The following is an 18,933-nucleotide window of genomic DNA, read 5'->3' as shown; positions in this document are numbered from 1 at the left end:
TTCAGGGAAAGGGTAACATTAATATGCATATTAAAATCCCACTTCTCCATTAGAACCCACCTCTAAAGAATTTGTTAAAAGCTTTGTAAAATGGCGGCTAGGTGGCATAGTGGATAAAGCACTGGCCCTGGAGTCAGGAGTACCTGGGTTCAAATTCGGTCTCAGACACTTAATAATTACCTAGCTGTGTGGCCTTGAGCAAGCCACTTAACCCCATTTGCCTTGCAAAAAAAAAGCTTTGCAAAGAACATCAGCTACACACGCAAGAAAGTACCACACATACATTCATATTTGTAAATGTTCTATCACATGTAATATAAACTCCTGAGGGAAAGAACTGTTCTTAACAAAGTATAATAAATAGCTTTTCAATAATTTATATTTTTATATATTTATGAAGTACTTCAAGTATTCGATTTAACAATTTCAAGGCTTTTAAAGAGTTAACTATCTTGAGGAAACAAAGTAATAATGTTTCCTCTAGGAACCAACATCTTATAGGTGAAGAGAACATACCTATAAGCACATATGAGCTACATACAAAGCATCAATATACCAATCAACAAGCACATATGCACCTAAACAAAACAAGGACAAACATGGACAAACAATACAAGGACAAAAATAAAATGTGTTTTAATTCCATGAGCTCACATTCCACTATGGAAAAAAAAAGTACATATATTTGAACAATAAGTTGAAAATAAATACAAGAAAAAGCAGGATCTCGAAACATCTCTTCATCATTTCTTCTCTGGTTCTTGCTTCTAAGTCTCTGGACTCGGGGGGTACCATGACTTAACTGCCTTCTCATCATGTAACTTCAGGTATCACTTGTGGCCTTCTCACCCTGAAACCTCCCTTTCTCTAAATGGGGTGAGGTCTTTCAAAAATCTCATTTTGAGGGAGGGTCTCAGGTCACCTATCCATAATTTCTCTCCTCTCTGTTCCTGATTCTGTGCACTTCATCATCCCTGGATGAACCCCACCACTTTTCAGTTCCCTTATGAGAAATATCCTTATTTGAATGTCAGTTCTTTGTAGGCAATGACTGCTTATCTTTCAATTTGCATTTATATCCCCAGAGCTTAGCTAAGTGTTTGGCAAATAATAAGCACTTAATAAATGCTCATTGACTGATTGACAAGGTAGTTTTAGGATGGATTATTCTAATGAGTAGGAGGACCAGGAAAGATTTCATTTAAAAGGTCATATTTCAACTGTGACTTAATGGAAACCAGAGAAACCAAAAGGCAGAAGTGAGGAACAAATATATTCCACATATGGAGAACAGCCAGCTTAAACGTTTGGAAATATTATTGTGTATTGTGTTGAAAAGCAAGATACAATATGCTGAATCAAAATGGATAGTGAGGGAGAAGATATGTTGGAAAAGTAGGAAGAAGGGACAGGTTTGTAAAGAGTTTTTATATAATGTGTAAACACATTTATTTGAACCTAGAAATAAGTGGTTACTGGAGTTTATCAAGTAGGGGAGTTACCTAACAATATGATTGGTCTTATTGATGGCATTCAAAAGACTGGAAGAATTCACAACAGATCAACAGAGCCACTTGAATAGGTCTTGCCTATATTTGGTATTCTGGAAAAATAAAGCCATCACGTAACATATCAGTATTTTGGTTGCTGTCCTATTATGAATCCAAAATATGACTGGATCCTCTATCCAAAATTCTATGTTCCACCAAGTTCACCCTGAGCCAATCTTTTTAAAAAACAACTGCACAATCTGTAGTTTTGTTGCTGCTCATCAGACAGAGAATTGGTCTGAATTCAAGTCTGGAAATTACAGAAGCTTGGCAACTGGTCCATCGTGGCATCTTTGTCAGATGTAAGCCAGGATTATAATGGTTTTACTGAATATTAAAGCTTAAGAGGAGCCTTTTCAGATTCACTGAAGCTTATTAAATAGCTCCGTACAATTAACAAGCTTGTTTCACTAAACTATTGTGTCTCTCAGTGGAAAATTCCAAGATGGTGCCCATGGAAATTGTTTACTCTACAGCTTTCATTGCAGTAAAAATGAAAAATGACAGCTGGTTCTCAATCCTGCCTTTCTTGTTCCCATATCCCAAAGGAAACTCTCAATGTCAGAGACAATCTAACTGCTGGCCTCAGGATTTGCAAGCACCAAATGGCAACCTTCTTTTCCTAGCTCAATAATCAAACTAAAGATAGTACAGCAGAAGAGGTAATTTTTCCAATATTATCTTGCAAAACAAAAAATTTTTAAAAAGGCATATCTTGAGTGGTAGTGGTAGAATTTGTGACTTGATTCAATTCCTCTCTTTTCTCTTTTATAATCAATTTTTAAAAATGCATTCAGATGTTTAATTTAAATTTATCAGACAAAATATTTAACACTCTATAAGGCAACATAGTTTATCAGAGGGTGTGTTTGACTTGGAATCAGGAGGAGTTATATTTGAAGCCCACCTGTGACAATGACCATCTATGTGGCCCTGTGACCTCTCTTCTTTGGTACAAGGGAGATAATGACACCTGTTATTACGGATCAAATATAGTTGCCTATGGGGCTCTATGGAGATTGGAATCTAAAAGTACTCTGCAAACATTTAGGGGGCTCTAAAAAGAAAAATGCTTTCTACCTTCTTCTTTCCCCCCCTTCCCCTCTTTTCTTCCCTGTTATTATTGCTCTCATGCATCCACAGTGATTTAGTGAATAGTAAGATGTACAAGTTCTAATACTAGGAGCCTAAACTAAGCTTCAAACTGTTTCAGTAAAAAAAAAATCCAGGTGATCAGTAGATAGAGCTCACTCTTCATATTACTTGCTCAAATTTTTGGATTTCCCCTGAACTTACTCAATAGCAAATAAGTAAAACTACAAATAAACTCAAAACCAAAGGTGAAGCATAGAAGTAGCATCAGTTAAAAGCGGAGACAAACTCTGTTTACAGTAATTTGAGTGAACACAGGTATTAAATTATTTACTCACAAAACAATTTTTTCTTTTCAACCACCCAAAAGCAAAGAGCTGTTTATACTAAATTGAAGAATTTAAAAGCATTAATGATCGACACTTTAAGACGTAGACTATTGGATTCTGTGGAAAAGCACCAAATGAATAAATTGGGTTAAAAATCAAATTGGGATTTTGCTTCCAATTTCCTTATGCTAGATGAACTACCTGCAGACGTTATGAACGAGACTTGCTTAGATAACTTAGCTATTCTTCAGATGTTTATCCACTAAATATATTACTGGACAGCATGACCAAGTTTAGTTGTAGTTCTGAGGTCAATTACATTTTTTTAGTTTGTGTTTGGGGGGGGGGGCAAGGCAATGGGGTTAAGTGACTTGCTCAAGGTCGCCCAGCTAAGTAAGTATTATGAATTTAGATCAGATTTGAACTCAGGTTCTCCTAGGGCTCCAATCCTATTTTTGAAAAAATGGTACAGCAAGGTTGTTTGATGACTAGAATGCCAGCCCTGGAGTCTGGAGGACCTGAATTCAAATCCAGTCAGACACTTAACACTAGCTGTGCGTGATCCTGGGCAAGTCACTTAACCCTACTGCCATCCCTCCTACCCCCACCAAAAGATGTAAATACTGAAGTACAGCATTAACTTTTTTCATGATTTCTAAACAAAGAAACTGTATTAAGTACTTGTAAAGCTTACTAGTTGATAATAACCAATGACAGACCCTGTCCTTCACTACATAATCAAAATCGAAAGAAGATGGAAGAAAGGGAGAGAGAGAGGAAGAGAGCAATCATTTCTTAAGCATTATTATTATGCTAAGCACTTTCGAAATATTATTTCATTTGATCCTCACAACAGCAATCCTGGGAGATAGATGCTATTATTAGCTCCAATTCACAGTTGAGGAAATTGAGACAAACACAGGTTAAGTGATTTGTCCAAAATCGTAGAGTCTCTAAGAAAGCCTCTAAGGTTGAATTTGAACTCAGCTCTTCCTCACTCCAAGCCTAACACATGCTATTCATTGTACTACCTAGCAGCCTCCTGAACTGTTGTCCAGGCTAACAAGACATGAGGTCCATCAACTATCAGTGAAAGTTGCAAAATGTCTTTTTCTATTTATTCAGTATTAAGTGATATCAGTCAAATATAATCCCCAGTTTCCTCATCTTTAAAATGAGGTAACTTATGGGATTTTTATTAAGGTAATAAGAGATGTCTCATCAATTTATTCATGGATTTTTAATCTGATGTTATGGCAACCCCAAATCCAGATGTTTAAATTGTTTTGAATGCTTTCACTAAAACAACTCCTCCTTTAAGTCTGTACATTATAATGTAGATTTCTTTTTAAAAGAAAAATCAGACCAAAATATGTACTTTTTATGTGAACTATTTTAGTTTTAAATATAATGTATTTTATGTAACTTGCAAATCTTAGATCATCCTCTTCTGTTTTCTAAGTCATTGTGGATGTCAATGTGTATTAAAACACATTCAAATTAAACAGATTCAGATACACAAAAAAACTTAAATTCAAATTACAGCTAACTCAATTTTAACCACCAGCCTGCTAAGTCAAACTGGAAAAGACAAGTTTTCCTGCTTGCTCAGTTCCCAACTGATTTCTCACTTTAAATGAAATGTTCTAAAAAGAATAAAACAGCTACTGTTGATGGAAGTTGGGAGGGATCTAGGCACTTAAGTAATTCTTATAGTCCAATGATATGCCATCCCCTCAATGACTGATATTTCTTATCTTCTGTTCTCCAAAACAGAAGATCCACGTCTCTTCCCATCCAATAGATGCCAAAATGATTTTTGTTAAAGCACAAGAATGATCATATAACTCCATTTCTATTTTCTCTAGAGTCTAGTAGCTTCTCTGTTTTTACCTTCAAGGTGCTTCATAATTTGTCTGAAACTCACTTTCCTGCTTTTATTACTTAAAATTATGTAAGACCCCCCCACCATGCTCCCTCTCCTCCCTTGTCACTGTATCACAGAATTTCTACTTCTTTCCAAGCTCATCTCATGCCATGCCCCATTTATGAAGCTTTCCTGATCTTTCCTCAGTAACTAGTACCTTGACTCAATTCCTAATTACCTTGTATTCATTTTGCATACATCTACAAATATACAAAGTGTCTTTTCCAAAATACTGATAGTTTCATGAGGAAAGGGACTGGTTCACTTTTGTCTCTGAATCTCCAGTATCTAGCACAATATGGAAGCTTATTAAATACTTAATGATGGATTTCAAAATTTTCACTGTAATTTCACAAATTGATTGCTAAGTGCCTTCCCATATCCAATGCTTTCTCCAGTTTAGTATAATTCCATTGCCTGATATTTATATATCTTTCAGGTTTACAATGGGCCTCAAAACAGAGACCCTGGGAGTTAAATTCAACAGACTCTGTTATGGACATTTTACAGATCAAGAAACTGAGGCCTAGATAATTTAAGGGACTTGACTAATATGACTAAGTACAAGTGATATAAGTCAATCTCAGGTCTTTCCTGATTCCAAACCCAGTATGCTTTTTTTTTTTTTAGGTTTTTGCAAGGCAAATGGGGTTAAGTGGCTTGCCCAAGGCCACACAGCTAGGTAATTATTAAGTGTCTGAGACCGGATTTGAAGCCAAGTACTCCTGACTCCAAGGCCGGTGCTTTATCCACTACGCCACCTAGCTGCCCCCCAGTATGCTTTTTTTACTATATCATGCTGCCTTAGCACTCAGTATTAAGAAAATAAGAAAAAAAAAAATCAGCCAATTGTAACCTTATCAAAAAGCACTCAGGTTGTGTTGTCTTAAATTCCCTAATAATGAGAAATTGCAAACACCCATTTCATATAACTTTCATTTCCCCACCTACTACATGAAAATGATTTGTTAATCCACGGTGCCAATTATCTGCCCCCTTTGTTAGTGTTTTTATTATTTTAAATTTTTAAAAAAATTTATTTAAGGCAATGGGGTTAAGAGTGACTTGCTTCCAAGGTCACACAGCTAGGCAATTATTAAGTATCTGAAGTTGTATTTGAACTCAGGTCCTCCCGACTCCAGGGCTGGTATTTTATCCACTGCGCCACCTAGCTGCCCCTTTGCTAATGTTTTTAAAAAGATTCTTGGGAGTAACTAGGTGGCGCAGTGGAGAAAGCATTGGCCCTGGAGTCAGGAAAACCTGAGCTCAAATTCAGCCTCAGAAACTTAATACTTACTAGCTGTGTGAACTTGGACAAGTCATTCCCCCCCCCCCCCAATTTTTTCTCTTCTTCCCTTCCCCCCCCAAAACAAAATAAAACTAACTCATAGCTTTTAAATATCTATATCAATTTCAGAGAACACAATTTGACTCCAACAATAAATAGCTAGAGTGATGAAGTTACAAGTCATGTTGGAATACGGTTTTATTATATTACAATTGTACTTTTGTTGAAAAGGAAAGAAATAGCAAACTTACATGCCACCGACGTGGCGCTTGTGGGAAGCTTCGGCTGAAAGAGATGCTGGTCAGCTTCAGGCTCCTCAGGTTCTAATGGAGTCTGCTGGCCAACAGGAGAATGGTATGTGACCTGAACTTGGAGTTGTGCCTGTGGCAATTTGGATTTATCGAGGCTTTCTGAGTCTCGGCGCTCCTCAGACTGTACAATAGGCCAGATCCTCTCTCTTCGCCACTGAATTAATGCCACTCTGTCTCGAATTGACTTTGCCACTATCTTGACATCACTTTCATGAAAAAATCCAGATTCAATCTGCAGGAAAGGCACACTGATGGGTTAGTCTAATGCATGCAAAGCAGAGGAAAATCACACATATCTCCCAAAATACAATGAGCATTAACACATAACTATCTACCCTAAAACATAATAGAATCAAGACATAGATAATGTCGGACTCCCTGAGATTGTAATCTATCTCCCTTTTCTAGAACATAGTTGAGGTCATGAGTAAGAAATGAAGCATACAAAAAACCCCCATAAATCCTGGAGCCACAATGAATGTCAGTAAGTCTTTCTTACTTTCTTACTTTCTTACCCATCATAACCATCTAGATGGGACATGGACATTAGACATTAGAGGATCTTGGTTCTACCAGGAACTACCTTTGAGAGCCCTTAGGGTAATAATTACTTTACAGTCTCATGTCTTTAGTTTCTTCATATTTCAAGTGAAGGTTAGACTGACATTTTCTGGTATCCCATCTTGCTCCAGTCTATGATCTCATCTATGGTTCCCCATTCAAATCCCATCCTGAGATCTCATCATAGAAAAAGCCTTGGAGGTTATGTCAACATAGAACTTTTAATAGGTCCGACCAAGAAACCTAGTATAAGCTAATGGCTATCTTTGTGTAAGAAGCAGCCAGAGGAGGAGCTTATTACCAGATTAGTTGCAGAGGGATGCATTTATCATGTTATAATAACTTGAGATCATCTACTAGGATGGTGATAAAACTCAATACTTTTTAAACAGTCCTTTAAGTTGGTTAAGGGACTTTTCCTTTAGATGTTAGGAGATCCTCATAGCCCTGAGTTAAGTGCTCCTGTCTTCCTCATTTTACAGATAGAATAACTGAAAAAGATCAAGTGATTTGCCAACTAAGATTACAATTAAGAAATGTTTGAAGCAAACTCTGAACCCAAGTTTTGAATTCCAAATCTAACCTTCATTCCTACACTATGCTGCCTCTCAAGATGCAGAGGGATTGTAATCTTCATAGGTGAAAGCAGTATCTGTTATACTCTTGCCCTCTACCCCTCCCTTCCCCCAACTCCTCATGGTAAAAGCACAAATCCTTGAAGCATGATAAAGTATAGATACAAACCCAAACTAAGTTCATTAGTAACATACCATATGGCTTCAGAAAACAAGAGCAATATAAATTGATCCTTTCAAAAAAGTCAAAATTGAAATATTACCAAATTCAGATAGAACTGCTGATAGGTGAGGAAATAGCAAGATAGCATGTGGATGTTTTGAAATGTGTTTATGTTTCTGCTTATTCAAAATCATGGCTTACAGGAGAGGGAAGACCAAAACCAGGATAATTTCCAAATTTTTGATCAAGGGAAGAAAAGAGTGACTTCAGAGAAATACAAACTGGTAACTTTGACAATCTTTCACAAAATTCTGGAAGGGAGAATCAAAAAGAGATATTTGGTGTACAATTAAAAAAAGGTTAGAAAAGTATCTAGTGATATCATTAGGAGCTAGTAAATGTTCACTAAGATCATCACCACAAGAGGGTTACTGAGTTGAGAGATGTGATTAAGCAACTGATTTGCTAAGATGGTAGATGAATCAGTCAAATTTTATCATGGATCAGTGAAGATCTTCCCCTGGGGTTTAAAAAAATCAACTACAAAACATTATAAAGGTCAGAATTTTAGATGACAAAAAATTGGTAATAATTTAATGGACCATAAATTCAATTTGAATCAACAGAAAAGTTAACAAGCTCTCTGACTCTTGAATATAACAATATTTTAATAGTTCAACATCAATAATACTATAGCAATAGTATTCTTACTATTTTCAAAGTGCTTTATATATATTATTTCATTTGATTCTCAGAACAATCTACAGATACTATCATTTCCCATTTTACAGATGAAAAAATTGAGGCTCAAAGAAATATGTAATTTTCCTACTGGCACTTAGTTACTAAGTATCAGAGGTAGAGTTTGAATCTAGATCCCCTACACTATTTGAGTGGTTGTTTCATTTTTGTTTCTGTACCCAGTGGTTGATTGACTCTCTTTTATTCAATGGAATCTAACACTACCCTAGGCTGTTTCTGTGTTTCCACAGTGCTCTTTTCTGGTTTGATCTGAAGTTTTATTGTTTGAAAAGGGATTGTGATAAACCAGAGTGTCCAATTAAGGCACTGAAGCAGGATGCAGAGAGATCTGGAAACCATTTCACAAGAGCAATGGATGAAACATACTGCATACTGGAAAACCATACTAAAAGAAGGGGGAAACTCAAGAAGAGATACTTCAGCTCACAGAGAGTCTTGTACACCAGAATTATGCTATCTGGACTCTTTCACAAATCTTCTAAGTTAATACATTTGCTTTTCTTATGGAAACTCATAGGAAATCTCTAAAGAACAACTAGGAGATCAGAGGATCCAGCCCTGAGTCAGGAAGATCTGAATTCAGAAACTTTGGTTGTGTAACCCTGTACAAGTCACTGCACTTTATCTATCTCAGTTTCCCCATCTGTAAAATAGAGATAATAACAATATCTACCTCCCAAGTTGCAACAGTCAAATGCAACATATGCAGTGTTTTGAAGACCTTAATGATGATGATAATAATGATAATAATAAGTTTTATAATGCTTATAATATACAAGATACTTTGCAATTCTTACTTCATTTTTATGGACTAGAGCTCTCAGAGGCTCCAGAGAATCTCAAGATTCTATGACTACAAGATTTTTTACTATCACAACCCCAACAGTGGGCTTAGCATCCCAAATGAAGTTGTTTCTAAGATACACCAACATAAAAGAAATTACTCATCTCTGAAAGCCTGACATCAGACAGCAAGAAAACTGCAGGCAAAGAAAATGAATTTGAATTGGCTTCAACTTGTTTGCCCATTCATTTCTGTCCATGGCAATTTCACCCAGCAGGGATATCCCACAGAGGCTTAAGGTTTTTCTAGCATGACTAATGATGTTGAAAGACGATTGTTAAAGATCTTTAACAATAGAATCCAACATTTTACATTGCTTTGTTCAGTGTCAAATATATAGCCAATTGGCCCATATTTTCTGTACTATGTTTTTCTGCCTGTTTCCTTGGATTTACCACCTGGAGTTGTTCCTCTAAAAGAGTAGGGTTTTTTTTTTATCTCAAACCAAATGGCACTGGATTTAACTGATGCTACTAGAATACCATAGGGAATTTCACTGGGAGTTTTTGATTCAATCATGGGAGATCTTGCCATGTAGTTTTCAAAATGGTAGATGACTTAAACAGAGGAAATGAAAAAAAAAAGCAGGGCAGAAAGGTCAAAAGAACAACAAATTTCAGGAATTAGAATGCCCGGGCTCTTGGTTTGGCCAGGTGACTTACTGATTATGTAATGGAAAGACACTTTGATTATTGGTTACCATTTCCTCATCTGTAAAATAAATGTAGTAATACTTGCCCTACGTTTCTCACAAGGTTGTGGTGGAGAAAAGGTCCTATGAACAAACAAACACACAAAAACAGTCCTGTGAGAACTGGTAGATGAATATTGGTTACCCAGGTCCTAGGACTTTTCTGGACTATTCAGAAACCAAGCTCCCCACACTTAAAAAATGTAATATTTCTCAGCTAATACAAAAAGGTCTAAGAGAAAATATAGTTAGTAGTTCTGCTCTTGCAAAATCAAACTAAAAAAAATTGGAGTGACAGAAGGCTTTGAATTCCTGACCTTACAAGAGCATCACATACCAAATTAGACTTGGTCTCTTGCCCATTTTATAGCCATGCCACAGGGAGAAGCTTTTTTTAATCTATTAAAAAAATGTGAGTAGCCAAGTCTCTTACGTATAGTCCTCTTTGTTTTTTACATACTTTGCCTTTGCCAAGTGCAAGCTAAAAATGAGGATGACTATGGGGGAAAAAAGAGAAAGATTCAAGAAATTCTTTGTGATTGAGTTTTCATTATCTTCTAATAGCAATAAACTTAGGATCAAAAATTCATTTTCCCAATGAAATTCAGTCTTTAAATTAAAAAAGAATAGATGCAGCAACAACATTGACATTTGAGTTGACACTGATATAATAATTTCCATAGCTTATTATTTCAAAGGCTCTTCATAATAACTCTGAAAAAGACTACAGATGTTACTGCTTTCATTTAACAGTTGAAGTAATATATTCAAAGGTAGTTATGTAACTTGATGATTGTCACATGACTATTAATATCAGTGGTAGGACTGGATCCTAAAGTCCTGATACCAAGATCATACTTTTTTTTTAACTGAAATAATTACCACATAAGGTTGTGAAGATAAATGGTGGTATTCTTCCAAAAGAGGCTCTATGAGATATCTCTAAGGACTCTTAAAAAAATATAGCAGCACTTCATTTTAGAAAATAAAAAAAATATTAAGTTTTGGAAACATGAGACCTGGACTGAATTCCTAGTACCAACAATTCCTAGGTGAGTGAATAAAGGCAAGCCAATTCACCTCTCTGTCAAATGGGAAACAATAATGTATAATTCCATCTAACTCACAGGCTTTGTGAGAAAATTGCATTGTAAATTTAAAAGTCTGGAAGAAAGAAAGCTGCCTTTTAATGTTGAGTGAGGGTTTATCAGTTCTTTTACCTAGGGCTTATTTCTAATAGATTTCTAGGAGCAGCTGATGATTTTTCAAGGCTCTAAGAATACTACTGAAAACCACAATGTCTGAAAACCACTGTTTCAGAGAAAAGCAGATAGCCTACTCTGCTTAACAGCCATTGTAGAGACCACTTCTAGATCCAAGAGCCAGATCTCAACATTAGACAGATCAGTGACTGACATTTGAAGATGTGTAATTGCACAAGTAGATTCATGACTTCACAGCTGTGCCATAATCCTCACTTGCCAGCCACTCAGAGTGGTGACACACTTGGTAATCTAAGGTTTCAGCCCTTCATGCCATAGGCCCCCCACCTGGAGATATAGGGGAAGGGTGATACTATCATGTGCTACATGAGGAGAGAGATTCTGTCTCCACTGTTGACACAAAAATATTTTCCATTATAGAAGAGAGACAACACCAAGTAAGAAGAATGAAAGAAAGGGAGAGGGACAGGGACACAGAGAGGAAAAAAGAAAGGGTCACACCTTTTTAATTATCTGCAATTTGGGCAAAAATCAGTTTGGTGGTGAAATCTGAGGGGGCAAATTTAGAAAAAAAAGGTGTATTAGTATCAAAGAGGGATCTAATTTCTTTAAGTCTGAATTGAAAAGATTTAAGCCTAATTGCAACAAATTAAAAATGTCACTCAAAATAAAAATATCCCAATTACAAATTAGTTTAAACTGGAAATCAATCTCTCCCTCCCTCCCTCTCTCTCTCTCTCTCTCTCTCTCTCTCTCTCGATGTGCATGCACAAGTACATATATGTATATATGCAAATGTATACACACATTTTTATTGTTCAGTCATTTTCAGTCAAATTTGTCATGTCGTCCCCACATTTGGGGTTTTCTTGGCAGTGGTTTGCCATTTCCATTCCCAGTTCATTTTACAGATGAAAAACTGAGGGCAATGGGGTTAAATGAGTTGCCCATGGTCAGACAGCCACTATGTTGTCTAGCTCCCTGTATGTGTGTGTGTGTAAGCATGAGTGTGTTTATGTATAGGCAGATATGCATTCACATATACATATTAAAAGCTACTAAAATTAGATAATGAGAAGATCTCACAAAATGAACTCAGATTTCATTCTGTTTGGGTCCCTGCTTTTAAAGTATATTAGATTGTCTAAAGAAGCAATTTTGCTTTTATATTCAATTTTTAAATAGGGAGATTCTGAAATTAGCAGGTTCCTTATCTTTTAGGATCACAGGACATAGAAGATCAGAAGAATGCTAGACACCTACCATATCTGGATTTTGACAAAACATTTAGCAAAGTCTCTTTTCTTCTTGTAGAAAAGATGGATGAAACTGTGAATAGGATGTAGTTAGGGAGCCATGTAGTTGAAGTTTTTCTCTCTCTTCTTCCCTCCCTCCCTCTCTCTCTGCCTACATGTCAACCTAAAGGATTTTTGAACATTTTCACAGGCTTGTATCCTGGGTCCTATCTTGTTCTAAACACTGATCAATGACTTGGAAAAAACCATAGAAGATATGATTATCCATATTGTATATAACACAAAACTGAATTAACTAAAAACATCATATGGCACAATTGGAAGCACCCACAATCTTGAGAGACAGAAATAATGTAGGCTGGATCCAACAGGAAGAAATTTAATAAGGCAATGTATAAAGTGCTTTATTTGTATATTAAAAAAACCCAGCAACACAATTTTATCCTACCATATCAATCAAAGTAAGGACAAGAGAATAGGAGAGGAAGTTGTTTTGAGGATAATGGATCACAAGATCATAAATTTAGAACTGGAAAATACTTTAAAGGTCACCTAATCTAATCCCATCATTTTACAGATGATAAAGCTGATGCTAAGAGAAGTTAATTGACTTACCTTAATTCACAAAAGTTTTATGTGAAAGGGGGGAGATTGGAATAGTGAATTTTTTTAAATTAAATATTTTATTTATTTTAAGTTTTACAATTTTTCCCCCATCTTACTTCCCCCCACCCCCCACAGAAGGCAATTTGTCCGTTTTACATTGTTTCTATGCTATATCCAAATTGAGTGTGATGAGAGAGAAAGCATATCCTTAAGGAAGAAACATAAAGTATAAGAGATTGTAAGATTAGACAATAAGATATCAGTTTTTTTCCTAAATTTAAGGTAATAGTCGTTGATCTTTGTTCAAACTCCACAGTTGCTTCTCTGGATACAGATGGTATTCTCCCTTGCAGACAGCCCCAAATTGTCCCTGATTGTTGCACTGATGGAATGAGGGTCCATCAAGGCTGATCATTGCCTCCATGTTGCTATTAGGGTTTTTTTTTTAAATATGACTCAGTTCTCTGTATATTTTAGAAATGAGTCCTTTGTTAGAAACATTAGTAAAGATTGCTTCCCAGTTACTACATTTCTTTTGATCTTGGTTACAGTGGTTTTGTCTGTGCAAAAGCTTTTTAATTTAATGGAATCGAAATCATTTGTTTTTAGTGGTGTTCTCTTCTTTAGTCATAAACTGCTTCCCTTTCCATAGATCTGACAGGTAAACTAGTCCTTGATCTTCTAATTTGCTTATAGTATTTTGTTTTTTATGTCTAAATCCTGTATCCATTTGGATCTTATCTTGGTATAGGGTGTGAGGTGTTGGTCTAATCTAAGTTTCTTCCATACTAACTTCCAATTTTCCCAGAAGTTTTTTATCAAAGAGAGTTTTTATCCCAATAGCCAGACTCTTTGGGTTTATCAAACAGCAGATTACTATAACCGTTTCCTACTGAAATAGTGACCTTTAACTTCAAAAATCTGATTTTCTTTTCACTGTACTATGACATAGAGAAGATCCAGGTATCTGATCCAGATGCTTAGTGGGCACCAGAAGCTACTTGTGCCCTGAGACTATCTCTTCTATATCAGTTAAAATTTGATAGCCACAATTCTTGAAGTTTCACCAATCAGAAATTCACTTGGAACAGAGAGTCTTATCTTTTAATATGTCTCTATCCCTGGAAAAATCATACTGAAGACTGTTATAGTTAATCTTCCTTTGTAAACTGATTCCTCGAAGGATTTTTTTTTTCCCAAGGCAGCACAGTATGCTTGCAATGCCTATAGTGACCAGCAGATGGATGGCCACCATTGAGTTTATTGTATTGTCCTAATAGGGAAGCTTCACAAAGGTGTGAGGACAAGAGAGATGAAAGAGAAAATTCTTTCCTACTTAACATCCTAGGTCTTAGAGCCATATGTGACTTCAGGGATAATCTACCCCAACCTCCTCTATTAATAGATAAAGTGATCTGAAAGTGTGGGAGATGAGTTACCCACAGTCACAGGGGTAAAAAGGAGGGCTGAGATTCCAAGTCAAATCTTTTAAAAATTCCAAATCGAGTGACCTTTTCACTATCTCATGGTCTCATTAAGTATTTTTCTGCAGCATTATTATAAGAATAATTTAATTTCTTTCTTGTCGGTAATCTGTCACTTAGAGCCAAAAGTAAAGACACAAAATTCAAAAAAAATGCCTTCTTATGACTTTTGGCTGCTATGAAATTACTTGGTAATCCAATTCTACTTTTCCCTCTTCTATTTTTAAAGAGAAATCTTGCTAACGGAGCTTTGGGTGTTAACATTCTCTGGACTGAGACCCAGCTTCCTAAATACTTCAAATTAAAGAACTACTTCAGTCTCTGGGAATGAGAAGCTCTAACTCCTTCAGATACAGGCAATAATTTGCTTACTTAGGGTTCACAGAAATTGGGGTACTGCATCATCCCTGTTCATTTTTTAAAATATTTTTTGCACAAATCTGTACTCTGCTCCAAAAGACATCAAGTCAGAAGAACCAAAACTTAAGATGCACTGATAAACCTACCTGTAGGTCCTTGAATTTACTTTTTTTTATATAATAAATTTGTTCCTTTTTAAAAATACAAGACCTTCCTTTTCTCCAGAACTTTAAAATGATATGAAATTTGTGCATGTGTACATGTGTATATTTAAATGGTATTCTACTGGCTCCCAGTCTGGCATATGTCACACACTTGCTGACACAAACTGCTTTTATAAATAGGTCATGGTCATCACTGCACTATTTCAATTTACCATTATTCTCATTACTACAAGATCAGTTTAAGAAGGTTTATTTAGGGAATCAAAGGTTTAATGACCCCATCAGAAGACATAAGAAGACATCTTCCCCTAATTCTTCCATAAAGGTAAAAGGTGCATCTCTGCCCTGGGTGTGGAACATTACACATATTTTCAAATCTTTTTTAATGTATTGATCAATTTTGCTGACTTTTTTTCCCCTTTTTTATTTTCATTAAAAATAATCTTTATTAAATGCTATAATTCTATAGGATGGGTAAAGAGGATGAATTCTATTAAAGTTTAGGCAATGTAAAAACAAAGGATACTAACAAAATTGTTTTTTTAAAAAAAGATAATATGTTCAGGGCACAGATTTTAAAGCTTTAAAGGACCTTACAGGTCATATAGTCCAACTCCCTCAATTTATAGATAAGGAAACTGAGAACTGTAGAAATTAAGTGGCTTGCCTAAGATCACCTGCCTTTTACTTAAAGGGCAGAGCTGCAATTTGAACCCAGGTCTTCTAACTTCAGATACAGCATTCTTATCATTGTATTATGCTGCCTCTCAGATGATCATCCTACAACTATCTCATAAATTGAGAACTCCTTGTCTTTTTTCTCTTTTTTGCATCCCTGGTGCCTTGGTAAATGTTTACTGATTTTTGTGATAATTAAGATTTCATTTCAAGGCTAAGGATGAGCCAATCAAGAAGCCAATATCTAGTAATGAGACCCTAAACTTAGACCAATGAATAAGAATAAATCAATTAAGCAACTGACTTCGTTACTAACAAAGTGGTAAAATGATTCTTAATAGTAGCTCACTAAGCACTGTGTAGACTGATTCCTTCTCTAGGATGAAAAATTCTTTGAGTATTAAAAAGTCAAAAGGGTAGGGCAGCTAGGTGGCATGGTGCATAGAGCACTGGCCCTGGAGTCAGGAGGACCTGGGTTCAATTCCGGTCTCAGTCACTTAATAATTACCTAGCTGTGTGACCTTTGGCAAATCACTTAACCCCAATACTTTGCAAAAAAAAAAAAAAGAAAAAAGAAAAAGAAAGAAAAAAAGAAGTCAGAAGGATCAGTATTACATAAAACTCAGGACAAAGAAGTAGTGGCAAAACACAAATTTAAGCTTTTCATGTTAAATTCAAGTTGAAATAGACTCATATTTGTTTTAAAATTTGTGCTTAAATTCTGTTTAAAAATTTGTAATTAAAATTGTTAAAAATTATAAAATATTGACTCAAGTTTGCCAAACATTAGTCATGCAATATTTTTTTTAGGATTTTTGCAAGGCAAATGGGGTCAAGTGGCTTGCCCAAGGCCACACAGCTAGGTAATTATTAAGTGTCTGAGACCGGATTTGAACCCAGGTCCTCCTGACTCCAGGGCCAGTGCTTTATCCACTATGCCACCTAGCCGCCCCCTAGTCATGCAAAATTAACTTTGCTTTAGGGTAATAAGATTATCAGGGCTATAACAGAAGTAGTAATTTTTCCTATGAGCAAAACAAAAAAGAATTAAAAATAAATTTAAAAAAGAGGGTGAAATTCAGGCTAACGGATAGACAAAAGTCAAAAAAAGATTAGTAATAAATGCTTGTGTGTTTATACTGAGGAAGGGTCTCTAAGTAAAATGTGTTAGGAACTCTAGTCCTGGTCATACCCTGCTTAGCATAAGTTGGAAATATAGCATTTGCGAATTTCAAAAATGAGCCTTTTTTAAGACTGGAAGTGGGGCAGCTAGGTGGCATAGTGGATAAAGCACTGGCCCTGGAGTCAGGAGTACCTGGGTTCAAATCGGGTCTCAGACACTTAATAATTACCTAGCTGTGTGGCCTTGGGCAAGCCACTTGACCCCATTTGCCTTACAAAAACCTTAAAAAAAAAAAAAGACTGGAAGTGGAAAGTAACAGAAGCAAAAATGTCTTGATGGGTGGAATGCTAGACCCAAAACAATAATATAACATCTTATCCTTGTTAATTCCAAATCCCACACTTAAGTACAAAAAAAATCCACACAAGTATGGGATTAAATCTATCTGTCATGGCAGCAGTTTACTCAAAAAAGATCTGGGAATTCTAATTAACTGCAAGCACAATGAGAGCCAACAGTATGATTCAGCTACTAAAAAAAACCTAAATATTTTAGGCTGTATTGATTAAAATATTAAAATGAAAAATTAAGAACAAAAGTCAGTCATTCCACAGTACTCATGTTGGTCAGAAGTCAGAAGGGGATAATAGGTTTGGTGCTCTGTAACTAATGTTGAGATTAAAGATATAACTACATAAACCAAAAGGGAATAAGAGATATGTAGAGATCACCCTATACTAGAAATGGTAGGTTAATGATTCTTGATAAGAGAGAACTGATTTGAGATGAGAGCTATGATAAAATATGTGAAAGAATGTCATGTAAAAGTTATGAATTATCCTATGCCACTTCATTGTAGAAAGAGGGGTTAAGATAGACTATAAAGAAGAAAATTTCAGATGAACATGAAAAAGTTCTATTCACATCCTTAACTTGTTATTTGGGGATTTAATTTCGTTTGATTTGTTTACATCTGAAAGAAGTACATTGAAATTGCCAACTTTTATAGCACTACTGTCTATTTTTTCCTATAATTTTAAAATTGTAAATTTAAGCATTTTAATGGTGAATCTTACTGTGAATTAATGTAACATCAGTTTTTTTCTTTCCTTTATTGCTATCTAAATATAACTAAAAACAGTGAGAAATGAGAAGAGATTTAATGTGAGAATGAGAAAATTGGGAAGAAGTCATTTTAAAGCAGTATTACTGAGAAGAACCAGCACTATGGATTCCTCAAATGAAAGTCTTTGGTAATGAACAACAAGTTACTGGATGGTGGGGAACATATGGACAAGAAGATCTGGAAGAAGGACATGAGACCTACTGAAAGATGGCGACATGAAGGAATCCAGTCTTAGGAGCTCTCTGATAAAATTCATCAGCTAAGGACTCTAACTAAACTTTCGAGAGACAGAACCCACAAAGGGAACCAGTGAGGCAGTTCTCCTACTCAAGGTAACCTAGAAAAGAGTAGAAAGGCTCTGCTCCCGGGGTTGGGGTCGGAGGGGCGGCCGGCGGGGGGGGGGGGGGGGGGGGGGGGCAGAGCACAAGAACTTCAGCCTCCCTGAGGCAGCCCCAGGGCACTGGGAGCCATGGCTCAAAGCAGCGGGGGGTAGTCTCCTGAGCTGCACCCCGGGGAGTACCGGGCACAAAGTGGGGGAACAGCGGGGGACCTCTGCCAGAGCGAGCAGCATGTGGAGCCCAGCCCTCAGGGCACACAGCAAGCAGCTTGGTCTTTCCCCAGCCCTGATCCAGGAACAGAAGCAGGCAGAGCTGGTAAGCAGGAGCCTCCAGGGCATGAACCCATTGAGCTGAGGGAGGGGAGTGAAGAGAGAGACTGCAGAGCTCTGTCCTCTGCCCCTGGAACAGGACTCTGGGGCTCTGACCACATTCAGATCCTGATCGCAGTCTAGGCCCCCCCCACCACAGAACAGCAGCGGCCC

At 36.4% G+C, this 18,933-nt stretch overlaps 1 protein-coding gene across 10 annotated transcripts in view; it reads right to left on the bottom strand.

The window, feature by feature from the left end:
- The window catches only part of WNK2 (WNK lysine deficient protein kinase 2), a 241,129-nt gene that overhangs the window by 83,473 nt on the left and 138,723 nt on the right, over window positions 1–18,933 (bottom strand). For all 10 annotated transcript variants that reach the window (XM_074198336.1, XM_074198339.1, XM_074198337.1 and 7 more), the window contains exon 7: window positions 6,438–6,729. In XM_074198336.1, the coding sequence (XP_074054437.1) occupies window positions 6,438–6,729 (292 nt within the window). The remainder of the gene's footprint in view (window positions 1–6,437; window positions 6,730–18,933) is intronic.

This window comes from Macrotis lagotis, chromosome 8 (assembly GCF_037893015.1).
Source record: "Macrotis lagotis isolate mMagLag1 chromosome 8, bilby.v1.9.chrom.fasta, whole genome shotgun sequence".
NCBI classification, from domain to species: domain Eukaryota; kingdom Metazoa; phylum Chordata; class Mammalia; order Peramelemorphia; family Peramelidae; genus Macrotis; species Macrotis lagotis.
Note: the sequence above shows the minus strand (reverse complement) of the source record. Positions and strands in the feature narration are given on the sequence as shown.